Source organism: Leucoraja erinacea, chromosome 31, assembly GCF_028641065.1.
Source record: "Leucoraja erinacea ecotype New England chromosome 31, Leri_hhj_1, whole genome shotgun sequence".
NCBI lineage: Eukaryota > Metazoa > Chordata > Chondrichthyes > Rajiformes > Rajidae > Leucoraja > Leucoraja erinaceus.
The window spans coordinates 11933394-11956317 of record NC_073407.1 but is presented as its reverse complement, the minus strand read 5'-3'; the positions used below and the strand labels follow the sequence as shown (position 1 = coordinate 11956317).

At 37.2% G+C, this 22924-nt stretch overlaps 1 protein-coding gene across 5 annotated transcripts in view; it reads right to left on the bottom strand.

Moving 5' to 3' along the window:
* Positions 1–22924, bottom strand: part of LOC129711920 (histone-lysine N-methyltransferase EHMT1-like) — a 243372-nt gene that overhangs the window by 23660 nt on the left and 196788 nt on the right. For 3 of the 5 annotated variants that reach the window (XM_055659945.1, XM_055659946.1, XM_055659947.1), the window contains 16 exons: positions 21881–22046; positions 21324–21451; positions 19115–19336; positions 18293–18382; positions 17369–17486; positions 15944–16051; positions 15577–15722; positions 13743–13886; positions 12065–12288; positions 10383–10571; positions 8583–8665; positions 6340–6446; positions 5298–5420; positions 2809–2910; positions 1964–2068; positions 638–792 (listed from right to left, as the gene is read on the bottom strand). In XM_055659945.1, the coding sequence (XP_055515920.1) occupies positions 638–792; positions 1964–2068; positions 2809–2910; positions 5298–5420; positions 6340–6446; positions 8583–8665; positions 10383–10571; positions 12065–12288; positions 13743–13886; positions 15577–15722; positions 15944–16051; positions 17369–17486; positions 18293–18382; positions 19115–19336; positions 21324–21451; positions 21881–22046 (2210 nt within the window). The remainder of the gene's footprint in view (positions 1–637; positions 793–1963; positions 2069–2808; positions 2911–5297; positions 5421–6339; positions 6447–8582; positions 8666–10382; positions 10572–12064; positions 12289–13742; positions 13887–15576; positions 15723–15943; positions 16052–17368; positions 17487–18292; positions 18383–19114; positions 19337–21323; positions 21452–21880; positions 22047–22924) is intronic. The other 2 variants (XM_055659948.1, XM_055659949.1) reach the window with 2 other exon arrangements.

Genomic DNA, 22924 nt, shown 5'->3' with positions numbered 1-22924 from the left:
TTTCATTTCAAAAAACCAATTGTGATCACATATTATTAGCCAGAAGCCTGCAGCTTATCTGACTGTAATCAAAGTAATGATGCATAATATTATTGTAAGAAAAAACTGCAGATGCGGGTTTAAATCGAAGGTAGACACAAAATGTTGGAATAGTTCACTGGGACAGGCAGCATCTCTGGAGAGAAGGAATGGGTGACGTAAAGGGTCTCGACCCGAAACATCACCCATTCCTTCTCTCCAGAGATGCTGCCTGTCCCGCTGAGTTACTCCAGCATTTTGTGTCTACCTGCATAATGTTATTGTAGGGCCGATCTATTGATAATGAAAAATACTAACAAAATATGGGAAATTATTTTTTGTCTATCATAAAGGTTCATGGCAAATAGTGACAACTTTGTTGGGTTCTCTCCCATTCAGAATACTGCAGCTATACATGTTATGAGTGTGAGCAGCTTAGCGCTTGCTCAGGAGGGGCGTGTTGCTAGATAGGCCTGTTATCTGTGGGAAGCAACATAACATAGCATTTTTCTAACATGGTCATTTAGTTTGAGAATTTGTCAAAATGATCAAGTTTGGACTTTGCAAGGACATAACATAACGAGCAGTGACATATAAAAGCATTTAACACTGTACTTACACTACACATTCATAATGATTTTCCCTGGATGCGATATGTAGAGGAGAGTCGCCGTGCATATTCACTGCAGTGAGATCACTTCTTGCATTCAAGAATATCTCAGCAATATCCACACACCCTGAGAAAGCTGCCCAATGCAAACAAATATTCTCTTCCTGAGCAATGAAAATAGGAAGAAAACACTTTAAATTCTGTCCAATTTCAGTCAATTTTTCAGAAACATCACAGATTTAATTATTTTGCAACTTTTGGCAAAAATTCCTGAAGTGTTCCTACAGCTACCAAATTGAAAATTGTAATTAAGGACTGCAATGTCAACATTCATAATAGCATGTTCATGAGTGAAAGGCCAATTAGACGCTTGTTTTATTAAAAGTAATGAAACCCATCTCTGAAGTTAAATAAATCAAGTGAAGTTATCGTTAAGCAACAATTGCAGGCGATAGATTTCTAAATGAAGGAGACTCATAGCTACAAACATAGTTGAACTTGATGTAAATTAAATAATTCATTACAGGCTCGAGTATTTTGAGTGTGAAGTATTTGATTCCAACATTTGAAAAAAAAAATTATTACGATGCATTTCAGCCTCAATTCGTATAGCTCTAGATTTTTAAAAGCCATTGCGATTTGTTTCACCCTCTGTGCCTAAATGCTAATGATGAAAAATGTTCAAAATGACGTTATTGCTACTTAGACTAAATCATTTACATGCAAACTGTTTATATTGACAACCAGCAACAAGGAAAGTGATCCTACTACAACAATACAATTCCCAGCAGCGGAGTATATGACCAAACAAAATGAACCAATACATAATAAATCTGTCCTCATTTAATCCAATATGCCTCAAGAACAACAGTTAAGGCACCCAAAATCTCTAGCCTTATTTATTTTTGGGTCAATTTAGCAACAATATATAGTAATCATCCACATCTACAAACTTTGCATTGATAGGCAATTCTAATGGATTCATTACAACCGAAAAAAAAGAAAGACAGGCTACATTCTATCAACCCGTGCCAAAATGTAACAAATCTATTGTGGTAATCAAATCTATACGTGTCTATTTGTTTAAAGATCTCGGTTAACTGCTTTCGGTCCCAGCAAAAGTCATCACTGTGAGCAGAGATCAGGATGCCAATCATATATTTTAATTTTGTTTTCTTCTCTTGTGCAACTTTTAACTAGCAAATAATGACAAATATGTAACTAGAAAACAACACATTAGAAAATCTTTCATTCATAAGTTTCCATTGTTAAACCAGTAATTTTCCAAATTCATACCAATAAGTTTCTTTATGCTTAAGATATTAAGTAACTTACATTGTCCCTAATGTTAATATCAGCTCCTTTTGACAGTAGCAGCTTTACAATATCTATATGCTTATACTCTGTGGCCCAAATCATGGACGTCCAACCACCATCATCCTGTTCAAAGGATACAAATGGTATAAGAAAACTCACAAATGAAACAAGAACATAGGAAAAAGAATGAGGAAAGAATTCCATGACCTGATGAGTATATCCAGCATTTCCTGTTTTTATTTCACGTGGCAGTTATATTAACACAATTTAGCTAAAATTATCATCACATTTAGCCAAAATAACACAGTAGCAGATTAAACATTAGTACCTAAACTTTACAAAAATAAAAACTTCCTGGACTTTTACACCTGTCATTCACTCACTAATCAACAGTATTTCCTGGATGGGGTCACTGGATTGAAATCAATAACTTATTCATAATATTTTTATCTCCTTCAGCCGAGAAATTAAAACATAATTTGCTGCATGGGAAAACTCATTAGACTTGTCATGGACTCACAAAATCAGAGACGTTAAAGCAAATTCTTAATGTTTTATCCCACTTCTCTGAACTGTTAAATTAAGCATTCAAGATGCAGGGAAAATAGCCTGAATTGTCAGTCTAGGTAAATCAAATTAGACGACAGATCCTGTTCCCCTATTACATTTGGCACAGAAAGGTAACGCATCTGAAGGTTGGAGCAATGGTGGGAGAGAGGCATGATGTTTTGAAGTGGCTGGTGATATGCAAAACCTCCACAAGTGCACCCAATTAGATTAATAACCCTGGTACACTCAAGAGTGGATAATTAAGTCAAAGATATTACATTAGCTTTTGTAACTTCGATAGATGTTTGACTCACCTGACAGTTTACATCTATTAATCCTGTGGACAGAAGGTGTGCAACAACATCATAATGTCCCTTCTTAGCTGCCAGATGAAGGCAAATTGAACCTTCAACATCCTATGGAAAAAAAGCAATGTAACCGATATTATTGATGTTAAGCAAAGATTTGCACTAAAATACATAGGATTGGAGTTTCAATGTCCTAATTCTGATCTAATATATGATCAGGAGAGATCAAGATCTTTCTGGAGCGAAACTTTGAATTGCAGAGTTCCATATAAATCTGACATATTTATTAGATGTTACACAATAATCACTAGAAGCAGTTAATTATTACTGAAATTCAAATCAAATTAGAATGTTCATATTTAAGAAATGTTTTCCAACACAAAATCATGACCAGAAAGATAGGACCAGCTCTAGGCTATAAACTCCACACAACTAGCACATCAAACACTTTATTTTTATGATTTGTACATTTTGCTTGAAAGAAATATCCGATTCAGATTCAATTTAATTGTCAGGCAATTAAATTAAAGATTAAATAAAAATGAGGCATTTTCAACATGCCTACAAATAATTTTAATGTTTCTAGCCAAAAAACATTTATACTCTTCAATTTACTTCAATTGACAAAGGCTGTCAATCAAGAATCTAGTCGTTCAATACATCATGATTTTAAATTAATCTCTATGTTGAAAAAATTTAAATAATCTCCAAAGTCAAAGAATAATGTGGTGAAGCGGATAGGTGCTTCTTACTAACAGATATTGCGTTAAATATAATCCAAATTAACAATATCAATTTATTTTCCAATTTATTCTAAGAGTTATAATGAATATTAGTTTAGAGAGTCTAAATACACGCGAGTCCAAAGCACAAACAAAATAGTGATGTTGGGAGTCATTCATTCTGAAACTGGGGCTTAATCTTGACAATCTTGTATCAAGACTGTGTGAAAGCAAAGCTGGCTGTCTAAAATGCAATCACGTTTTGCAGTATCGCTCACACAAATATTAAATTTCATAATTTTATTGTGTTAATTATGTTAATTCTAACATAATCCATTCTGAGCTTTTTATCCATCCTTGATATATTGTTCGAGTTTTCCATCCCACCTTTCAGCATTTCTGGTGTTCCAAAAGTTGTATGGTCATTACTTATATCATATTATATTTGTAAATGCAGCTATCACATTTTGTTAACAAAATGATCACCGGAATAATTTTCTATTTTGTTTTCTCCAATTGAGAACAGAACTCCATAAATCATATCATTCTGAAGCTTAAAAGTCATTTATAAACTTAACCAAATATTAATTTTTTACATACAAGATACCAAGAGGTAATGGCATTACGTGAAAAAACAAAGCATAGTTCCCCCATTGTCACAGTGTACAGATTTCTGTCTCCTGCAGATTCACCAATAATCTTTACATGCATATTACCACTATACAATCTGCTAAAATGCCAATTAGATTCCAAAGGGACATGGTGTTTCATTGCACTGTTATGAACACTCTGAAGCACTGATATGCAGCAATGGCATTGTGTCACAATGACAAAGCTCAGGTTTTGAAATTATTCCTTTTCGTATAGCATGTTCTGAGGTGCTTTATGGAGGGGGGGGGGGGGGTGGGAAGATTGAAACCTTCACGTGGTCCGCCCTGTTTCAACGAATGCAATCAACCCGGCATGCAGAATCAAATAAGATCAATTAGAACAAGTTGTCCTACAACCTTAGCCTGTGCACGCCATACGCAGGAAGAAGAAGAAGGTGCTTTGGAGTTAAAATGTTGCTCTTTTTTTTGCAGACACGAATAAACATAAAATAGCTGCACTACTTTATACATGATACAACTCTGTATTGAAGAGAAGATTAATGATGTAATTACTTGCTGGTAATATAATTATAATCAAAACTTGAAATCACTCCATGACAAAAAATACACAGAATGGTATCATCAAGAGTGAGCATACAGAGAGGACTAAACCAGAAGAATTAGATATTGGGAACTGAGTGTCAGATTGTGTCAGAGAACTAGGTAGGCTCATAATTTATAGATAACATGTCTTTTCATAAAAGGTGAACTGAAATTTGGAATTACTAGGAAGCCAAACACTGTTTTGCAGCCAGTGCCAATTTCAACCATCAAGAGGAAATACAATGCCTTCAACTACAATAAGGGTTCCCCTTATCATACCATAAATATATCTGTCCCCATCAATAAATATCTCCTGGCCTTTCAGATGGAGATTTAAAACAATTATGGATGGTACATTTGGAAGCCTGCATCCATAACTGTGGAAGAAAGCTTTCCAGACTAATTTCACGAGTGGCCTTTACATCCTTAAAAAAGATTTCCATCCTATCTTTTAACACTTCATCCTACAGTACAGGGCAAAAGTGCAATGATGAAATTCCCACCTTGAGGAAAGAAACAAAATGTAATCTACATGGGAATAGATGCTTCAAACGGTTGACTTGCTACATGTCACTCTAACCTTATGATCTCCCAGTGCACCAGCCTTCAAGAGGTATTTTACTGCGTCAAGCTGGTTGTTCTCAGCTGCTTCCATCAGTGGCGTTCTCTGATCATCATCACAGGTATCTAGGTTAGCACCAGCCTGCAAAAGAGGTCAGCAGTCTTTATGATACATAATATTCAATTACTTTTTCAGCAAAACAATCTGCTCCGTTTAGTTTAGTTTAGAGATACAGCGCGGAAACGGGCCCTTCGGCCCCACCGATTCTGCACCGGCCAGTGATCCCCGCACACCAACATCGTCCTACACACACTGGGGACAATTTACACTTATACCAAGCCAATTAACCTACAAACCTGCATTGTCTTTGTAGTGTGGGAGGAAACCGAAGATCTCGGAGAAATTCCACGCGGGCACGGGGAGAATGTACAAACTCCGTACAGATAGCACCCGTAGTCAGGATCAAACCTGGATCACAGGCGATGCGAGGCAGCAACTACCGCTGCGCCAACGTGCCGCCCAGTTATCTGGATACAGGAAACTGCAAATGCCGAAATCTTGAGAAAGAACTAAGTGCTGGACGAACTCGGCCAGTCAGACTGTACAATGGTGGGAAAAGAACAGACAATGTTCCTGTGATTAAAATCCTTTTCCCTCCTCAGCTGCCTCCTGGCCTGTCGAGTTCCTCCAGCACTTTGTTTTTCATCAAGTTATCTGAAAGTCCAGGTAAAAGTAACAGTCTAATTCCCCTTAATCAAAAGGACAGCCATTTAATTCAAAAAATTAATTAAAATTTACCAACAATATTTATATTAAACAATGAAAACATGAAAGTTGTAACAATATTTCGGACTGTAAATTCAAATGAGGATCCGTCACTATTTTTCTCAAAAGTAACAAATATCGTAATTTCAATTAATTACATATCCTGAGATTTAAAGATATGCTGATTCAAAGTGTTAAACATTGTGACCTATTATATCACAGACCCTCCTGTTTATTATAGAATAAAAGTAGATTTAAAAGCTTTAAAAGTTATGAACAAAAAAAGCATTTTAACCTGTACGAGCATATGACAAATTTCCACATGGCCTATCTCAGCAGCTGCATGGAGAGGTGTCCGCTTATTCTGGTGCTCAGCTCTAAAGTTAGGATCAATCCCATCAACTAGAGAAAAAAGGATTGAAAAACATTAAGTTTTGAGAAAATTTGAGGTTTTATATTTTAATTCTTTATCTGCACACATGCCAGTAGATCAAATAATAGTATATAACATGAAAGATGAAGAAAATAAAAAAAACTTTCAGCCCTAATATCCCTTCCCTATACAGAACTTCTGTAATGTGCCTTTGAAATTTTTACTATGGTCAAGTGCCAGCTGTTGCTTGTCTCCTAAAATACCTGTTGCTGATGAAAGATTAAAATTCCTGATGTTAGTTTTCATAAAATACTTTTTCTTGTCACAAAAGCCGCAAACATATCAATTCCATCAGGTGCCTGAAGCCGCATTTATCCTAGACATTTTGGATCCCAGTCACGATTAAGGGATGTTTTAAGTTGTCTTGTGCTGGAGCTTGCCACAATTCTCCCAATCTAACATGCCTACTTGTTCTACACTGTGCCTGTTAGATGATTTGCTTATATCGCCAAACCATGTGATTCTGTACTTCAAACACTGCAATCACTATTCTTCACAAATCTTTTCCGATGACACTAACCTTTTTGCTTTTCATATTTTAGGAGACCCTCAATTTATACACAAAAATATACACTCAGGTCCAAAATCATCCTTCCGACTGTCTTCTGTAAACCATGCCACTGTTTTAATATCCTGTTCTTAAGAAAGGGTGTGCAATATTAAACTATTCCAAACAGGGCCTCAAAAATAACCTACACAGAGACAAGAAACATCTTTCTCTGTATATAATATGGGAAACTATTAAATGTCATACAGAGCAGATACTGCAAGATCTTAGAAGGACAAATGGAATATAAGAGTAACTTCTCATACAATTTATTCCATCAAGATCTCAGGAGAGACATGTTGTGCAGTTTTGGTCTCTGTCTCCGAGGTTATACTTGATTCAGTGTTGATGCAATAAGGTTCACAAGATTGATTCCCAAGATAAGAGAGCTGACCTTGACACACAGAGCTGACCTTGGATGAGAGATTCGAGAAAGATGAGCCAAGTTTTGTAAAGTTTGGAAAAATAAGTTTTAAACAGGTAGATTATCTCAGGGTTTGACAGGAACTGGGAAAAGGTTCCCTTCATTGGGGTAGAACCTACAATTTAAGGGGGGATAGCTACAGGAAGGTATTATTTTCAGACTAAGGTGCAATCTTTTTTCTTGCAAGCAACTGAGGATCGTTGGGAGTTGCTTGCATCTCATCGAAACATAACGAAACAGGAATAGGCCATTTGGTAACTCATGCCTGATATATTCAATGAGATCATGGCTAATCTATAGCTCAGCGCTGCTCACATGTACTAACACCATTCCATTAATATAAGAACATTCTGCTGTCTTGAATGTACTAGTTACTCAGCATTCACAGTACACCTGGGCCAATGAATCCCAAAGATTCACACTGTCTCGGTAAACAGATTTTGATTTTTTTTCGCAATTCGGTCCAAAATCCCCAATTCTATTTTGAGAAAGTGATTGGTTTCTAACCATCTCAACCAAGCAAAGTCTGTGCTTTTGTCCTCAAATCCACTTACAATAAAAAAAATATACAGTTTCTGCAAACAGCTTGAAAGGCAAAATGCATGTTAACTTTTGCTGACTTGTTAGACCAGACCAGAACATGCAGGGCTCACTAATACCTTTTAAACCTCACTGGTAAAAAATACTCCAGCTTTCCACATTTCATACCAAAGTGAATGGCCTCATTTTACATTCCACTTTACATTCCATCCACAATGTCTTTGCCCATTCACCTCGCATGTCCCTATCTCTTGGAAGCTTTCTGCATCTTCCTCAAAGTCTGCATTGCCATTAAAGCATTCTATATTTGTGGCATGAACAAACCAAATTATTTTAAAAGGGCATTCACCAATTTGAATTGGAGTCATTCTTTCTGATTTACACCTTCAAAATTTGCATCTCAGCGTTTTATGTTTGAAACTTTTCAATTCAAAAACAGATTAAAACAGTATTGTGTGACAACTATATTGGAAAACAGCTTTAGTTATTTATTCCTCAAACCCTCTCCATCATGTCATCATTGGTACAAGATCCTCCCATCCGTTATAGGTGTTTTGCTGTACATTCTACATTTAAGTGCATAGGAAAACTTACCCAGCATTAGAAGAACTTTCTGCATCTCCCCCTGCTTTGCAGAGATATATAACTGCTTTGGATGAAACCGTAACTTCTTGGGTCTGTTTGAACCAAAGAATTTGAATCTAAGAATCATTGAGCCATACAAATTCAAAAGCTCTATTAATCGAGTATCTATACCAGGGGTCGGGAACCTTGTTCTGCATAGGGGCCAGGACGCATGTCTGTGAACAGATGGCGGGCCACATCTATCACGTGTACACATGGATCCCGCACCCGGATGTCAGGCATCAAATCACGTGTTTACAGAAGGTACGCGGCCGTGCCGGCGGCTTTGCGCAGGATACGGTACAGCCAGTGCTCGGCCGTGCTCAGGGCTCGGCCGCTCCGCCATTACGGCTGACAGCACGGGCCTCCTTGCGTCACCGCTCCTGGGTGCCGCGGCCTCAGGAGGTACCGGAGATGACGGAAGTCTGCAGGCCGGAAGAATACGGGAAAAAAATTACGCCTGCGGGCCGGATGAATTCGGGTTAAGAGCCGCATTCGGCCCGGGGGCCGTAGGTTGCCAACCCGATATATACTAATCCTATTTAATAAGACTTCATCCCTAGCCTGCGATGCCTTGGGAATTCAAGTGCTTGGCAAGATGCTAAATATTGAAACCTCCACCACCTTCAGAGGCAGCATGTTCCAGTTCAAGCAGTGCTCTCCAGATTAAAGAAAGAATGCTTTGTCAAAGAAAAACTGATATTTTACTATTTGCTCATATTTTAACTTTGAACATAGAACAGTACAGCACAGAAATGGGCCCTTCAGCCCACAATGATTGTGCCGAACATGATGCCTCGTTAAACTGATTTCATCTGCCTGTACATGATCCACATCTTTCTATTCTCTGCATTTCCTTGTACCTATCCAGAAGCTTCTTGAACACCAATATTGTATCTAGCTCCAACACCACCCCCGGCAATGCTTTCCAGGCCCCCCCATCACCCTCTGGTTAAAAACACTTGCATCGCATATATCTCCATTAAAATTTCCCTCTCTCACTTTATTGGTTCTGATCTACCCAATCTATGCCTCCCATAAATTCTTACATTTATATCAAGTCTCCCCTCAACTTCCGACATTCCGGAGAAAATAATCCAAGTCCATCCAACCTCTTTCTGGTGCTGAAACCCTCTAATTCAGGCAGCATTCTGGTAAACCGCCTCTGCACCCTCTCCAAACCTTCCACATCTTTCCTGTAATGGGGTCGGCCAGGACTGCATGCAATATATTCCAAATGTGGCCTAACCAAAGTTCTAAAGACCTGCATCACGACTTCTTGACTCTTGCACTCAATGCCCCTGGCAATGTGCCCTCTTTACTATCCTATCCACTTGCTGGTGTAAAGGGCTCCATCTGTGGAAAATAAACAAAGATCTTTGACCCTGAATGTTAATCCATCTTGCTGAGAAAAGAAAGGCACAGCATGCTATAAATTGAGTTGTGCAAGGAATTCTCTGATTCTCAAATTGCAAATTCCCAGAGTGCATTCAGAGGCTTATGATGGACATCCCAGTTCCTCACATTGCTCAGGAATTGAATACCTAGTGTTACCTCTGTGCACCTACAGACACAGGGTTACAGAATGTCAATGCCACAGCTCTATCTGCATAATCTCAAAGCAAATCTTCAAAAGTCAATGAATATTTACTTCACTTAAAACATTTTAGAGTCTCTATTTCTTTAATAACAAGTCAGTAATTAGTTTCTTTAACATTGACATGCTTTTAATTTCTGTTCTAGCATAACCCACCCCTTTCAAATGCTTACCTCTCAGTATCGAGAGCAATAAGAATACTTTCCATTGTCTCTTTCCCTGGCCCAGCTTGCAGATTTGCAACTGGTATGTTTGCTCCTGAATTCAAAGTAGTGGAGGGGCCATAGATATCCGAACTATCAGCCACCTTGGACATAGTGTTTTCAGGCTTATTTTCCAATGACATTCTCATCCGAGCATTGCTGTAAAAGGTTAAAATTGATATTAATTTTATAAAATTTTATATTATATACTGTACCACACTAACGATAGAACTGGCTACACTGGCAATTACAAATAAAATCTTTATGGGAACCACCATTTACAAATGACCAGACTATAAGTTCTGAAGCACTTCATATTAAGTAGATGATATCAACTTAACATGTAAAAGTCATTACATTTAGGAAAATATTATTTACAAATAAAATTCTGGAATTTTTACGCATTTACCATTTTGATTTCAGCCCCTCTGTTTCCAAACAGTAACATGGTTACAGAAAAATCAACATGTGAAGTGAAACAGCAGGCCATCATTCAAACTTCAATTAACAATCCAAGTAAGCTGCAGCAAGTTTTAAATTATTAAAACGAATTACTGAGAGAAATGTATGAATTCAAAGACAAAATAATAGCAAATTCACATTCAGAACATCTCAGGGACAAAATAAAAGCACATAAAACGAAAATTCATTGCTAAAATTAAATTATACCAAATCATTTATCTCCAAAGATCATTAAACAATGATAATAAAACAGTAGTTTTATCCTAGCTGAATTTCAATGCTTCTGGTCTTGAGAGACAGTCAGTTTCTCAGATAAAAGACTCCTATAAAAAGATACCATTCATATCAAATCTATTGGCAAATAAACGGACAGCAGTTGAAATAATTGTAATATATTTAAGCATATCTATGATTAACATGTAAATTTTAACTGAAAAGGATTTTTAATCAATGATACACTTGGAAATTATTATTCAAGGCAAAATACTGCAGGTGCTAGAATCCTGCAATAAAAGCTGAACAGTCATTCACCTGTAACATTATATATGTATATTGTTTACTTTTATTTTATTCTATTTCTCCAGCATTTGCAGTCATTTTGGGTCGGAATAATAATTTACAAGTTCTTTCTTCAAATATTTAGTTTATTTGAATTGTTCTTTGATTAGATATGGACATCACCGGCTTGGTCAGCATTTATGGCCCGCCCCTGATATTCTGGAAGGGCTTGCCAGGCAATTTCAAAAGGGAAATCTGAGGAAATCCCATGGCCAAGGACGAGGTTACATAGGCCAGCAAGACAAAGCAATAATGGCATGTCTCCTTACTGAAAGGATAATAGTTAAATCAGACTGATTTTACTAACAATTCAAGAGGTTCACAATCCATTTAATGACATAATTTTCTTAAATTTCAGAAAAATCACCTTATATTCCACCTGATTAGTTTTTCTCTCTCTGTCTCTGTCTCTCTCTCCTAACAAAAATACTGAGCTGAATTTAACCAAGTGAAGACCAAAATCATATCTTGAATGTTATCAAGTCTTTTAAATCAAGATTCTACTCTAAAGTTTAGATTGAGTGACATTTTTTTAAACTACATGATGTTCATAATCGGCCATGCATGGAAATAAACAATTGCTGACAATTATTCTCAACAAGAATGTTCTCAAACTACTAAAGATGGCTCACCTTGCTGATGTAGTGTCTGCTTTTCCATTCACAGCAACAATGTTTTCCTGTGTTGGAAGAGGTACCATAGAGGTAGTGTCTGCTTTAGCGATTGTAACTTCTTTTGCTTGAGCAGTATCCTCACCACAATGTGGGCAGTAAGATAGCCCATTCATATGTGATGCACACTTCTTGTGAAAACGGTGCGAAATGCTACTATCCGGCTGGCATTCCATGAACGTACCCTGGAAAAAGCATGTTAATTTAATACGTGCCTTTTCTAAAAGACTAAGAAATTAAGCATAAATGTTGTGTTATTTTTAATCTCCAATCGTGATAAATCAGTGGGGAGGCTGCTGCCAGCATCTTCCCAAGCTCTTATATAAATAAAGTTAATAATGGTACTACCCATCTATTCCAAATACTCATAGTTTCTCATTCAGAAAAGATATATATGTACCCAACTAACCCTCATTGAAACAGAAAATTATTGACAGGAATTCTTTTTCCAATTCAATTCTAATTTAAGTAATTCAATGCCATTTAAAGTAAGTTTTACGATTCTGCTGAATTACTAGCAAATTGCCCCATTTGAAATAATTCCTGTGCTCCTTAAATTAGAGACAGGAGTAGCAAAAACAAGTGAACCATCACAGGAGTATCAATAAAGGAATTCACCAGACCATTACACATGCAGGATTGCCTTCTTACTACAGCTGAGAATGCAACCTAATGTCAAATCCATTTTCAGTTAAAATGCAAATAATGCTATTGTTATTTATCTGTAATTTTTTTTAATATGTATATATTTTTACCTTTTCTTATATATTTAAAATTGCTCTTGTGAATCGCACCGTGGGATTGACTTTTAAATTTTGTTGTACCATGTGCAATGACAATAAAGAGATTCATTCATTCATGAGCAAAATTTATCAAAATTGTGACCACGATCTCATTCTTCAACAATAACTCTAGTTACTTTTAGTACATCCAAGTAGCACACCCTCACGTTTGAAAGAATGTGTTCCTCTATTTGTGAAGAAAGTAAATTCCTCCCAAAAATGGAGCACATCATCCCAGAATAAATGCAATGCGTAAAAGGATCTGTCAACTAAACAGCAAGTTAAGTCCAAGGATCTCTTTCACTTCTACCAAGTGATCAAGGCAGCCATTTAGTTTGAACTCTCATATGCCATCTGGTGGGCAATACAAATTTCCCACATGCATAAAGTGTCTAAGCTGCTTATTGACTCCTCTATGTCACAAAGAAACAGGACCCAGGCTGCAAATCATCCCCCGGTTACAAACACTCAACTGCATACAATCGAGCTCCCATCTTACTAAATTGACATGTATATATAGTGCTGGCCTGAGGAAATGAAACAAGGAGCAAATTTTAACATCACAATTTTTCCAAAGAACTCTTTCAGTAATTTGAAAATAAACAAAACATATACTTTCAGCCAAATGATTCCAAGCATTCAGGTTATTTATTGTATGGCTTTAAAATTAGCTCACCACTGAAAAAAAATTAGCTCACCACTTGAAAAAAAAAACAAGCTGTTCCACCCACAAGTTAATTCTGCAAATCCAATAATAAAAACATATTTTTTGGTTTTAAAGCCATATACAAAACAAAATCAGGCGTGTTTTTGTCATGCCATCTGTACCTATCTGCTTTGAGGCTTCTTATACTCACAGCTGTGCAAAAATATCCACATCCCGGGCAACACTGATGTTTCACCATTCGGGATCTATGGTCTTCACATAATACCATTAACTGCACCTTGTTGGAAGGTCGCATCATTTCTTGCTTGATGACTGTGTTAATGCAGCTATTTAACTGGAAGAAACATTTATTCAGTCAGATGTTGATTTGCAAAGTGAACTTTAAATTGATTACCAATGAACCTGCAGCATTGCATTACATGCAAATAAACAGAGATTGGGTATTATGAGAGGTGCCAACTTTCAGGTGAAACATTTGACCAAGGCACCTTCTGCCTTGTTAGGCAGGAGTAAAAGATCAAGGCATTATTCTGAATAAGAGCTTTAGCGTTGCCCAAAGATACAGCATGTATCCAGGCCCTTCGGCCCACCACAATCCGAGCCAACCTTCATACACCCATTTATACTAATCCCATTCTTATCTTTCCCATGTTCCCATCAACTATTCCCACATTTGACCACTCACAGTAGGAACAATTTACAGCGGCCAATTAGCCAACCAACAAGTATTTCGGATGTGGGTTGAAACCAGAGCCCGTAGAGGAAATTCCCATGGTCAGAAGGAGAGCATGTCAATTCTACTCTGCACTGAACCCTGCTCTCTGTAACAGCGGCTCTACCAGCCGCAGCACACTGCCGTCCTAATCACCATCCAGCTCCACAATCTCCTGGCCAATATTTACCTCAGCTAACCATCACAATGACACCATTTGAGGAATTTGTATATGAGCTCAAAAATGTAACGCTCATAAGCTCAAATTCTAAGTTTTATGGTAGGTGTTTGTGAATTCAAATTAAAGGGTGGAGTAAAAATGTATCTTCTTTAAAAGCCCCCAAAGATCTTTTGTCATCAACTCTCTGGACAGAGAATGACACAACATTTATTTCATATCTCAATCATTTAAATTGAGTCTTTGGGGTGAGCTAAATACAGGTATATAATCGGGTAAACTCTGAGTGTCTCCATTTGCTCTGTGCATTGTTCACCTTATTATTTATAAGTAGTACCCAATGCAGGGAACATTTAGCAAGCCATTTTCAAATGAAAATGGTTTTAAGTATAGGTGTTAATTGTGGCCTTGTGTATACAAAAGATTCATCTTGTTTTTATGCCGAGTTAAATGATGTTTTAAAAATGTCAATAGAACTGTGTCTTCCAAGTGTGCAAGTCTACAGAAGAAACACATTTATTTTCAAGTAACATATTTCACTAGATCATTCAGAATTTCTTTAAGCTGAACTAAAGTTGCCACCGGGTGCCCATAAACTGCATATTTCTAGAAGATAGATATATTAATGTTAAATCTATGGCACTATCTCACACATGTCAATAATGACCATATTGAGCAAAATGTATCACACACATTTCCTCCTGTCAAAACTAAATCCCAGACCCATCTCCGCAAAATTTGACTAAAAACAAATGAACAAACAAGTTGTCTTAATTCAGTATTTTTTAAAAGCTAAAATATACCATCCTAATTGTTGTACTCAGAAGAGAACACTTAACATACTTTAATTTTTTTTAATTGTTCATTTTCATTGTAATTTTACTGAAGATAATTTATCTACCATCATTAGTCATGCAATACACTCATAATAATCTATCTGCTAATTTAAACCACTTAAGGCCATTCGGAATACGAGTAGAATTAGGCCATTTGGCCCATCAAGTCTACTCCGCCATTCAATCATGACTGATCTATCTCTCCCTCCTAACACCATTCTCCTGCCTTCTCCTCATAACCTCGGACACCTGCACTAATCAAGGAACCTGCCGAACGAAACTTTACCAAGATCCTTACCTCTTCATCTATATTCTCAGTGGCCATACACTTATTGGTAGCCAGCTTAACCATTTCTCGGCCTTTTGATGTTTCCATCCGACAGCTACAAAGAGGCACCTCCTGGAGCTTATCTAGTTCCACTGAGTCAGAGCTTTGGGAAATACCTGCATTGAGAAACAAATAGTGAAATAGCCACATTAGTTAAGCAAACTTAACTTCAACTAAGACATTAGCAAAAGTGCTCAGACGGATCCTGCAAAGTTCAGGGTGAATAGAAGTTCCAAATGTTTTCACCCAACACTAAATTAATTCTTACATCTGAGCTGCATATTCAGAAATAAATTCTAGTACACAAATATTCTTACATGTGTCTTAACACATTTACCTGTAAATTGTGATGAAAATAGACTGCCTGCAGGCAGATCCAATGCGTCACAGGGGATCTCGGTATACTCATTATTATCTGTCAACGTTAGGGTCTCTGTGTCAGCACCTGTAAATAATTAAATCTACAATGAAAAGATTATTGAAGCAAGGTAGCTGAACAATTGCTCACACATGTCAGCTAATTCAGACAGAATCCTTGCTTTGTGAGAATTATAAGCCACTAAATATTTGATCACCTGGATGCTGAGAACTATATTCTGCACTCTATATCGTCCAGTTCTGTGTTATCCAATTATAATGCATCCAGAATTCTCATGCAACCAGCAAAAATTTCGAAAAATATTAAGCCATTTCATAAAATGCTCAGAGGATATTATTTCAAAAGTTAGGTTTAGATTTATTATTGTCACATGTACCAAAGGTACAGTGAAAAACTTAATCTTGCATGCTATTCTAAAAGATCAGATATACCATACATTGATACAATCAGTATGAACTCAAGTACAATAGGAAGAGTACTGAAGAAGGTGATCAGTGCAGAACTTGGTTCTCAGCATTGTAGTGCACCTGGTCCTCAGCCAAAGTCCAATATCCTCAAAGGGGTAGAGGTGGATCAAACAGTACCCTAGTTTATGGAAGGACCATTCAAGAACCTTTTAATTGGGTTACTGTTCATGAATCTGGCAATTTCAAGCTTCTGTACCTTCTTCTCGACAGGAGCATGGAGGAGAATAACCAGGATGAGATAAATCTTTAATTATGTTGGATGTTTTTCTGACACAGCAAGAAATGTAGATGGAGTCAATAGTGGGAAGCCTGGTCTGTGTGATGGGCTCCATTTGTGTCTCCTTTTCACCTCTAGCCTTTGTCATTTACTTCTTCCATATGGCAATCAAACCCACCCCTTCCCACTTCGCCTTTATCCATCTATCAATTGCCAGGCTCTGTAACACCCCATCTCTCTTTCCAGGTTTCTACCCCTTAAGGGCCTGTCCTACTGTACGAGGTAATTCAAGAGTTCTCCCCCGTTTCGAGCTTGTGTAATGTACGTAGACGGTACGTAGGAGCTTGTGGATGTCACGTCGCGGCTTGTATGAATAACGGTAGGTACTCGGGAAATCCAGTAAATTTGTGACGTTTTTTCAACACTGTGAAAAATGTCCACGAGTAAAAAATACTCGTGATGAAAAAAATTGTTACTTTTTACTCGTACGAGCCCCTACGTACCCGCTACGTACATTACACTAGCTCGAATCAGGGGAGAACTCGGGAGAACTCTTGAATTACCTCGTACAGTGGGACAGGCCCTTTACTCCCATCAGTCCCGACCCGAAATGTCATCTCTGTGGAGGTCCAATACCTCCACAGAGGCCTGAGCCACTGAATTCCTCCAGCAAGGTGTTTTGTTTTTTATTATCATTACCTTTTTTATTGCTTGTTTTTGGTCGGTTCTTCCGTCTCCGTTTCCTGGTTGGTGTAATCCATGGGCTGTCATTCTTTCCTTTTTTCTTCCACTTCCTTTTCAAACTTGATTCTGAACTCTGAATAGTCAACATATACGGTTTAAAATTATTCACTGCGACAAATTAAGTAGTTCTAATCCACCCTTCTATGTGCAGCCATTTCAATTTAGTTTAGTTTTTTAGTGTAGATCATAGACACATCGCGGAAACAGGCCCTTTGGCCCACCGTGCCGCACCGACCATCGATCCCCATACACTAACGCTACCTTACACGCACTAGGGACAAGTTTACATTTATATCAAGCCAATTAACGTAGAAACCTGTACACCTTTGGAGTGTGTGAGGAAATTGAAGACCTCTGTGAAAACCCACGCAGGTTATAGGGAGAATTAAACATCGGTTGAAAGGTAACAAAATCTTTTTTCTGCCGCTGAGTTCTTTATTTTATCGGGCATTTCGAATCTAAGAACAAAAATCACACTCAGCAAATGTCCCAATTTGTTCTTACAGAATGGATGCATAATCACAACTAATTTTAGTTCCCACAAATTAGTGGGATGTGGTCAGATAAGATGTAAATTTTTAAAGCTAACTCAACCTACCCACTTCATGATGCAATACTCTTATCTGACCCAACTGGGAATATGCAGCAAGCTTACTTCCGAGAACGTTCCACCTAACAGGTGCCCATGTGTATCCCGCAGGCATCTGGAAACCCAAAAGACTGAGAGACAAGGAGAATTACAAAATATAGGAATAGATTTTAGGATCTCTTGGTAGTGACAAATAATTCAAAATGATATCCAGATAAAGACACCCAGGTACAAAATATCCTCCAAGTCATATATCTATTGTGCATACACCTCCAGAACAAATGACTCACCACATCAGATTCAAAGTCATCATCATCGTCCTCCAGATCATCAGAATCTTGATCCTCTTCAGGATCATATTCTTCTTGCTGGAAGTTAGCCTGTGCAAAGAGAAATACAATTTCTATAGGAACCTTTAATTTTATGTCAGTAAATTTAAGTATTTTAAGCCACCCCCAAAAAAAACAAATCCAGACAAACAATGATAACATTATTTTTGGGTTTTAAAGGAAAGCAAACAGACAAATAGGACAGATTTAATACATTCACAAATCACAAATTAATTTGTCAAATTTTAGCACAAGGTAGAACATGCTAGTGGAACTAAGATTTGTAAAAGGGACTTCCGATAAGCATATGGATTTCTAAATAAGAAAACAGGAATTACTAAAAGGGTGTTTAAGAAGGAACTGCAGATGCTGGAAAATCAAAGGTAGACAAAAGTGCTGGAGAAACTCAGCGCGTGAGGCAGCATCTAAGGAGCGAAGGAAATAGGCAACGTTTCAGGCCTAAACCCTTCCTCAGACTGATGTCAAAAACTACTTAAAGGGTGTTTTTGTTTTGTTTTGTTTTATGCAGTATTCTGATTGCTGTGTCACCCACTACAGGTAATTTTCTATTCTGGCCTTTGATTGTTAGTTATTCAATTATGGACATCAAACCTAGAAGTTAAAAATCAACAGCATTTCTTATTCCTAAACTGCAAATGTTCCACAATTCAAACATTCTAAATTTGATATTGCACAAAGAAATCGTCAAGTATTCACTTAACCAAGACTTAACCAGGCTCTAAAAATGTGGAAATTAACTGGCAAACCACACAAAGTACACACTTTCTTTGGAAGCTCCATCTTGCGAATGTGATCAAGCCTTCCAAAGTCCATGGATAACTCTGAATCTGGTTGGTCTGCAATATTGTACTTTTCTTCCTCCTCCTCCTCCTCCTCCTCCTCGTCCTCCTCCTCTTCATCTTCCTCAGATTCCACACTTTGAGTTGGATCAATATTTTCACCATTTACATTCTGATTGACACCATTGGAGGAGTCATTTCGTTCCTTTAATACATAAGAAAAAGATGGATCACAACCCCAATTCATATATATAAAAACAGACAAACACATTGCATTGATCTGCAATAGCAAACATTTTAAAGCCCAAGTACCCAATTAAAGCACTCCGATTCATCACATTTGCTTCTCATTTTCTTGAATGAACATGGCCTTCAGTCAATATCATTACTAGCTTGCACCTTGTTACACATCTCATTTAAAAATCATATTTTGGTAATACATTCAGTGACCAGTTTAAACTACATCCAAAAATTGCAACAGTGATTTCTAGACATTGTTTTCCACTTCAGATAACCTAGTCACCCTGCTTCAAAGAAAACTATATTATTTTTGTTCCAGCTGTCATATACTTTTCATTTTATTTCAAAAAGCATCCAATTAATCACGTTGATATGCAACCTTCCAACATAGCACAGCACCCTCTGGTGCAGCGAATGCCTCACTACAAATCTTTGAAAGAATTTCAAGTCTGATCAATGAATAATTTTTTACCTGTAAAGATTCCAAATTCTAGAAGTGATTCCAAGCCAGGGATTGCAATTAAAACAATATTATAGCATTGATGATCAAGATGAAGGCCAGGAGTAAATTGATCAGATTCAATCTGGCTTATTATAGCAAACATTGGGGGGGTGGGGGGGGGGGAAAATACTTTTCTTTTTTGTTTACATCATTCTAGATTACTTCTTTCAGAGAGATCTGCAGGTTTTACATAAAAGAGGGAGATGAATAGATGTTATATTTTTATTTTAAGAAATGATTGTGGAAAATGGTCCTTACTCATTGAGATGGGAGAGGAACGGAATGGGAGAGGTAAAAGGAACAATTTTACGAACTGCCTCTCATGCTCCGTAATGCAAAATTCAAAACAAATTAAATAATGGGAAATAATGTATCAATTATGCTGGGGATTTAATAAAAAACAAACATTTTTTAAAAAGCAAAAAATACTGCAAATGTTGGTAAAGCCAAATAAAAACAGGTCATTGGAAATGATCGTCGCTTCAGCAGAGAAAAGCAAAAGTAACTGTTGTCAATTGCTTTCCATCTATAGAGAGGGAAAGGATAAAAGGGAAGGCTTCTGAAACAGCAGAAAGACAGAAAACCTACTTTGCTGTATCACCCCTTTGCCATCAAAATTCTCCTACAGTTTATCCAATTACATCACTTCCCCTGAAGCATGTTTGCTCATAACTTGCATAACGTGTTTATTGGACTAAAAATTACCTCTGTCTTCAGACGGGTATGACCTGACAACTGCATCAAATATTTACTTTTTTTTTAATTTGAGAAATTCCAAATTTGCTTCAAAGATACAAAGATGGGTTAAGTTAAGGAAATATCTCTTCTATGTGGTGATGTGTCTTAAGTTGAAGTTTTACCTTCAGTGGTACAATCTGAACATCTTGAATCAAATGAGGCATTTGCCCCATAAGTAAATTATATGAAAAATACTAATACCATAAATCATTTATAATTAAGAATGGGTGAAAAAAATTTGACTCTGAATTTGTGAACAGTATATTGTAAAAACCAACATGTTTTTTAAAGACCTACCAATCAGATGTTTTTTTTTAATTGCAACATAATCTCTTCAGATCTAACAAGATCTTCCATTATACTGAAAGCAACTTCTTCCTCAATTTAAGACAAATTAACATTAACAAAAATAAATGGTGCTGTGTTTTGAGTGAAGTTGCAGAGTGCAGTTTTGTCAAGCAAAATTGAACCCCACAACCATTTTAAGAAGAACAAAGGATGATCTTGGTGGAACTTTGCCCAACCATTACCAATACACTCATTGGACATTGGAATTTGTTCTAAAATGGACAACAAATTAAAAAAATCTAAACAAAGCAAAAGACAGAATTTGAAAATATAACCCTATCCTTAACTACTCTGTAACATGTTTTTCTGAAGTGGAAATGGAAAACAAATTCTGTGTGGAAGGTTTACACTTTTCACGACCCACCTGCATGTCGGATGCAGTCTGTGACATGTTCTGAAACATTTCAAGTACGGTGCGCTGTTTTAGCAGTTTGGTCTTCTTCTTAGGAGCCAGGCTATATGTTCCCATTTTTCTTTTCTTCTTCCTAGCCACTGTCAAAGTTTTAATTATTTTGAATATTTAATAAGAAATGTATGCTCTGCATGGGTATGGCTTTCCATTCATGTTTATGTGCCATTTATCTCTATTATAATTATACATTGAGACATATACTTAAACTGGAAATCTCTGCACTCTCTGAATACACACATCAATTTTCAGTATTTAGGTTTTAAATCAAAATATAAGCTAAAATAAGATACTATATCTATTTAAAACATTTCTGCCATTGCATAACATTTTAATGTAGTATTGTCAGGATTTTAAAAAAAATTCTACAGGATATCTACCTCAAAACTACAGCTTTAAAATATTTACTGTTAATTATTTTGTTAAATTATAATATCTGCGTTACTTGAATGCTACAATGAATGCATATTTGAATAAAACTTACTGTATTCCAGTTCAGTTTCTCTTATTACCTGACTGTGGTTTACTAGTGGCTGCATTGTTCTGATTCTGAGGTAGTATCTGTTTCTGTGGTGATGTTGGTTGTGGTGATGGTGATGATGGTGATGAAGGAGGTGGTGGTTTTTTCCCACATTCTAGACTATTTACACCTTCTTCCTTTGGGTCTTTGTTTGGTGGCTTTAAAAAGGTAGAAGTACAAAATTAATGCCTTCTAACACTGTGGTTTGCAATGTACCATTCCACATACAATCATAAATAGAATGATCCTCAGCTCAATCTGTTGCACATTGTATGAAATATAAACTGAATCAAAACTCACTCCCATCAAGAAAATGTATAATTAGTGCTTGATCAAAAATGATTCTCTCAAAGCTTGCACTACAGTTTACTCACAAGGTTTTGAAATAGGACAAGTTTCAGCTGCTAAAACTGAAGTAATGCAAAAATATTATGATATCCTCATTTGTGGTAGCTAACTAATAAAAAGCTACCTTAAGGGGATGTCCCACTACGGCGACCTAATCTGCGAGTTTAGAAGAGTTTGCCCTCGACTCAAACTCGCAGCATGGTCGACACGGTCCTAGGAAGTCCTACGAGGTCACTGGAACTCTACTCCATGCTCGAGGGAAGTTCCCGCGTAATCGCGGCCTCAGCTAGGTCATGGAAAATGTTTCAGCATGTGGAAAATTTTTCCACCAGTACAAATTGGTTGGCATGGTTCTTTTTAACTCGTAGTGCAGTGGAGTGGGGTCGCTATGTAGTTACAGGTAGTCAAGGGCAACCGTAGGCAATCTCCTTCGCTGACCGGGCATTTTAATTGGCTCATTGGAGTTTTCAGGACCAAGGAAAACCGATCGGGAGGTTAAATGCCCGCTAAACTTTTTTAAACGTTGTCTGACTTCTTAAAAGTGTCTCCATTCCTTCTTCCCCGCGCTCCCCAAAGGACGTACCGTATACTGTGCAGCTGTCTTTTACCTTCCTCTTCATCGCAGGTGTGAATTTCAGACAGCGCTCCCCCGCTTTCCCTGGCCCCCGCCATTGCAGGTGTGTGCGCT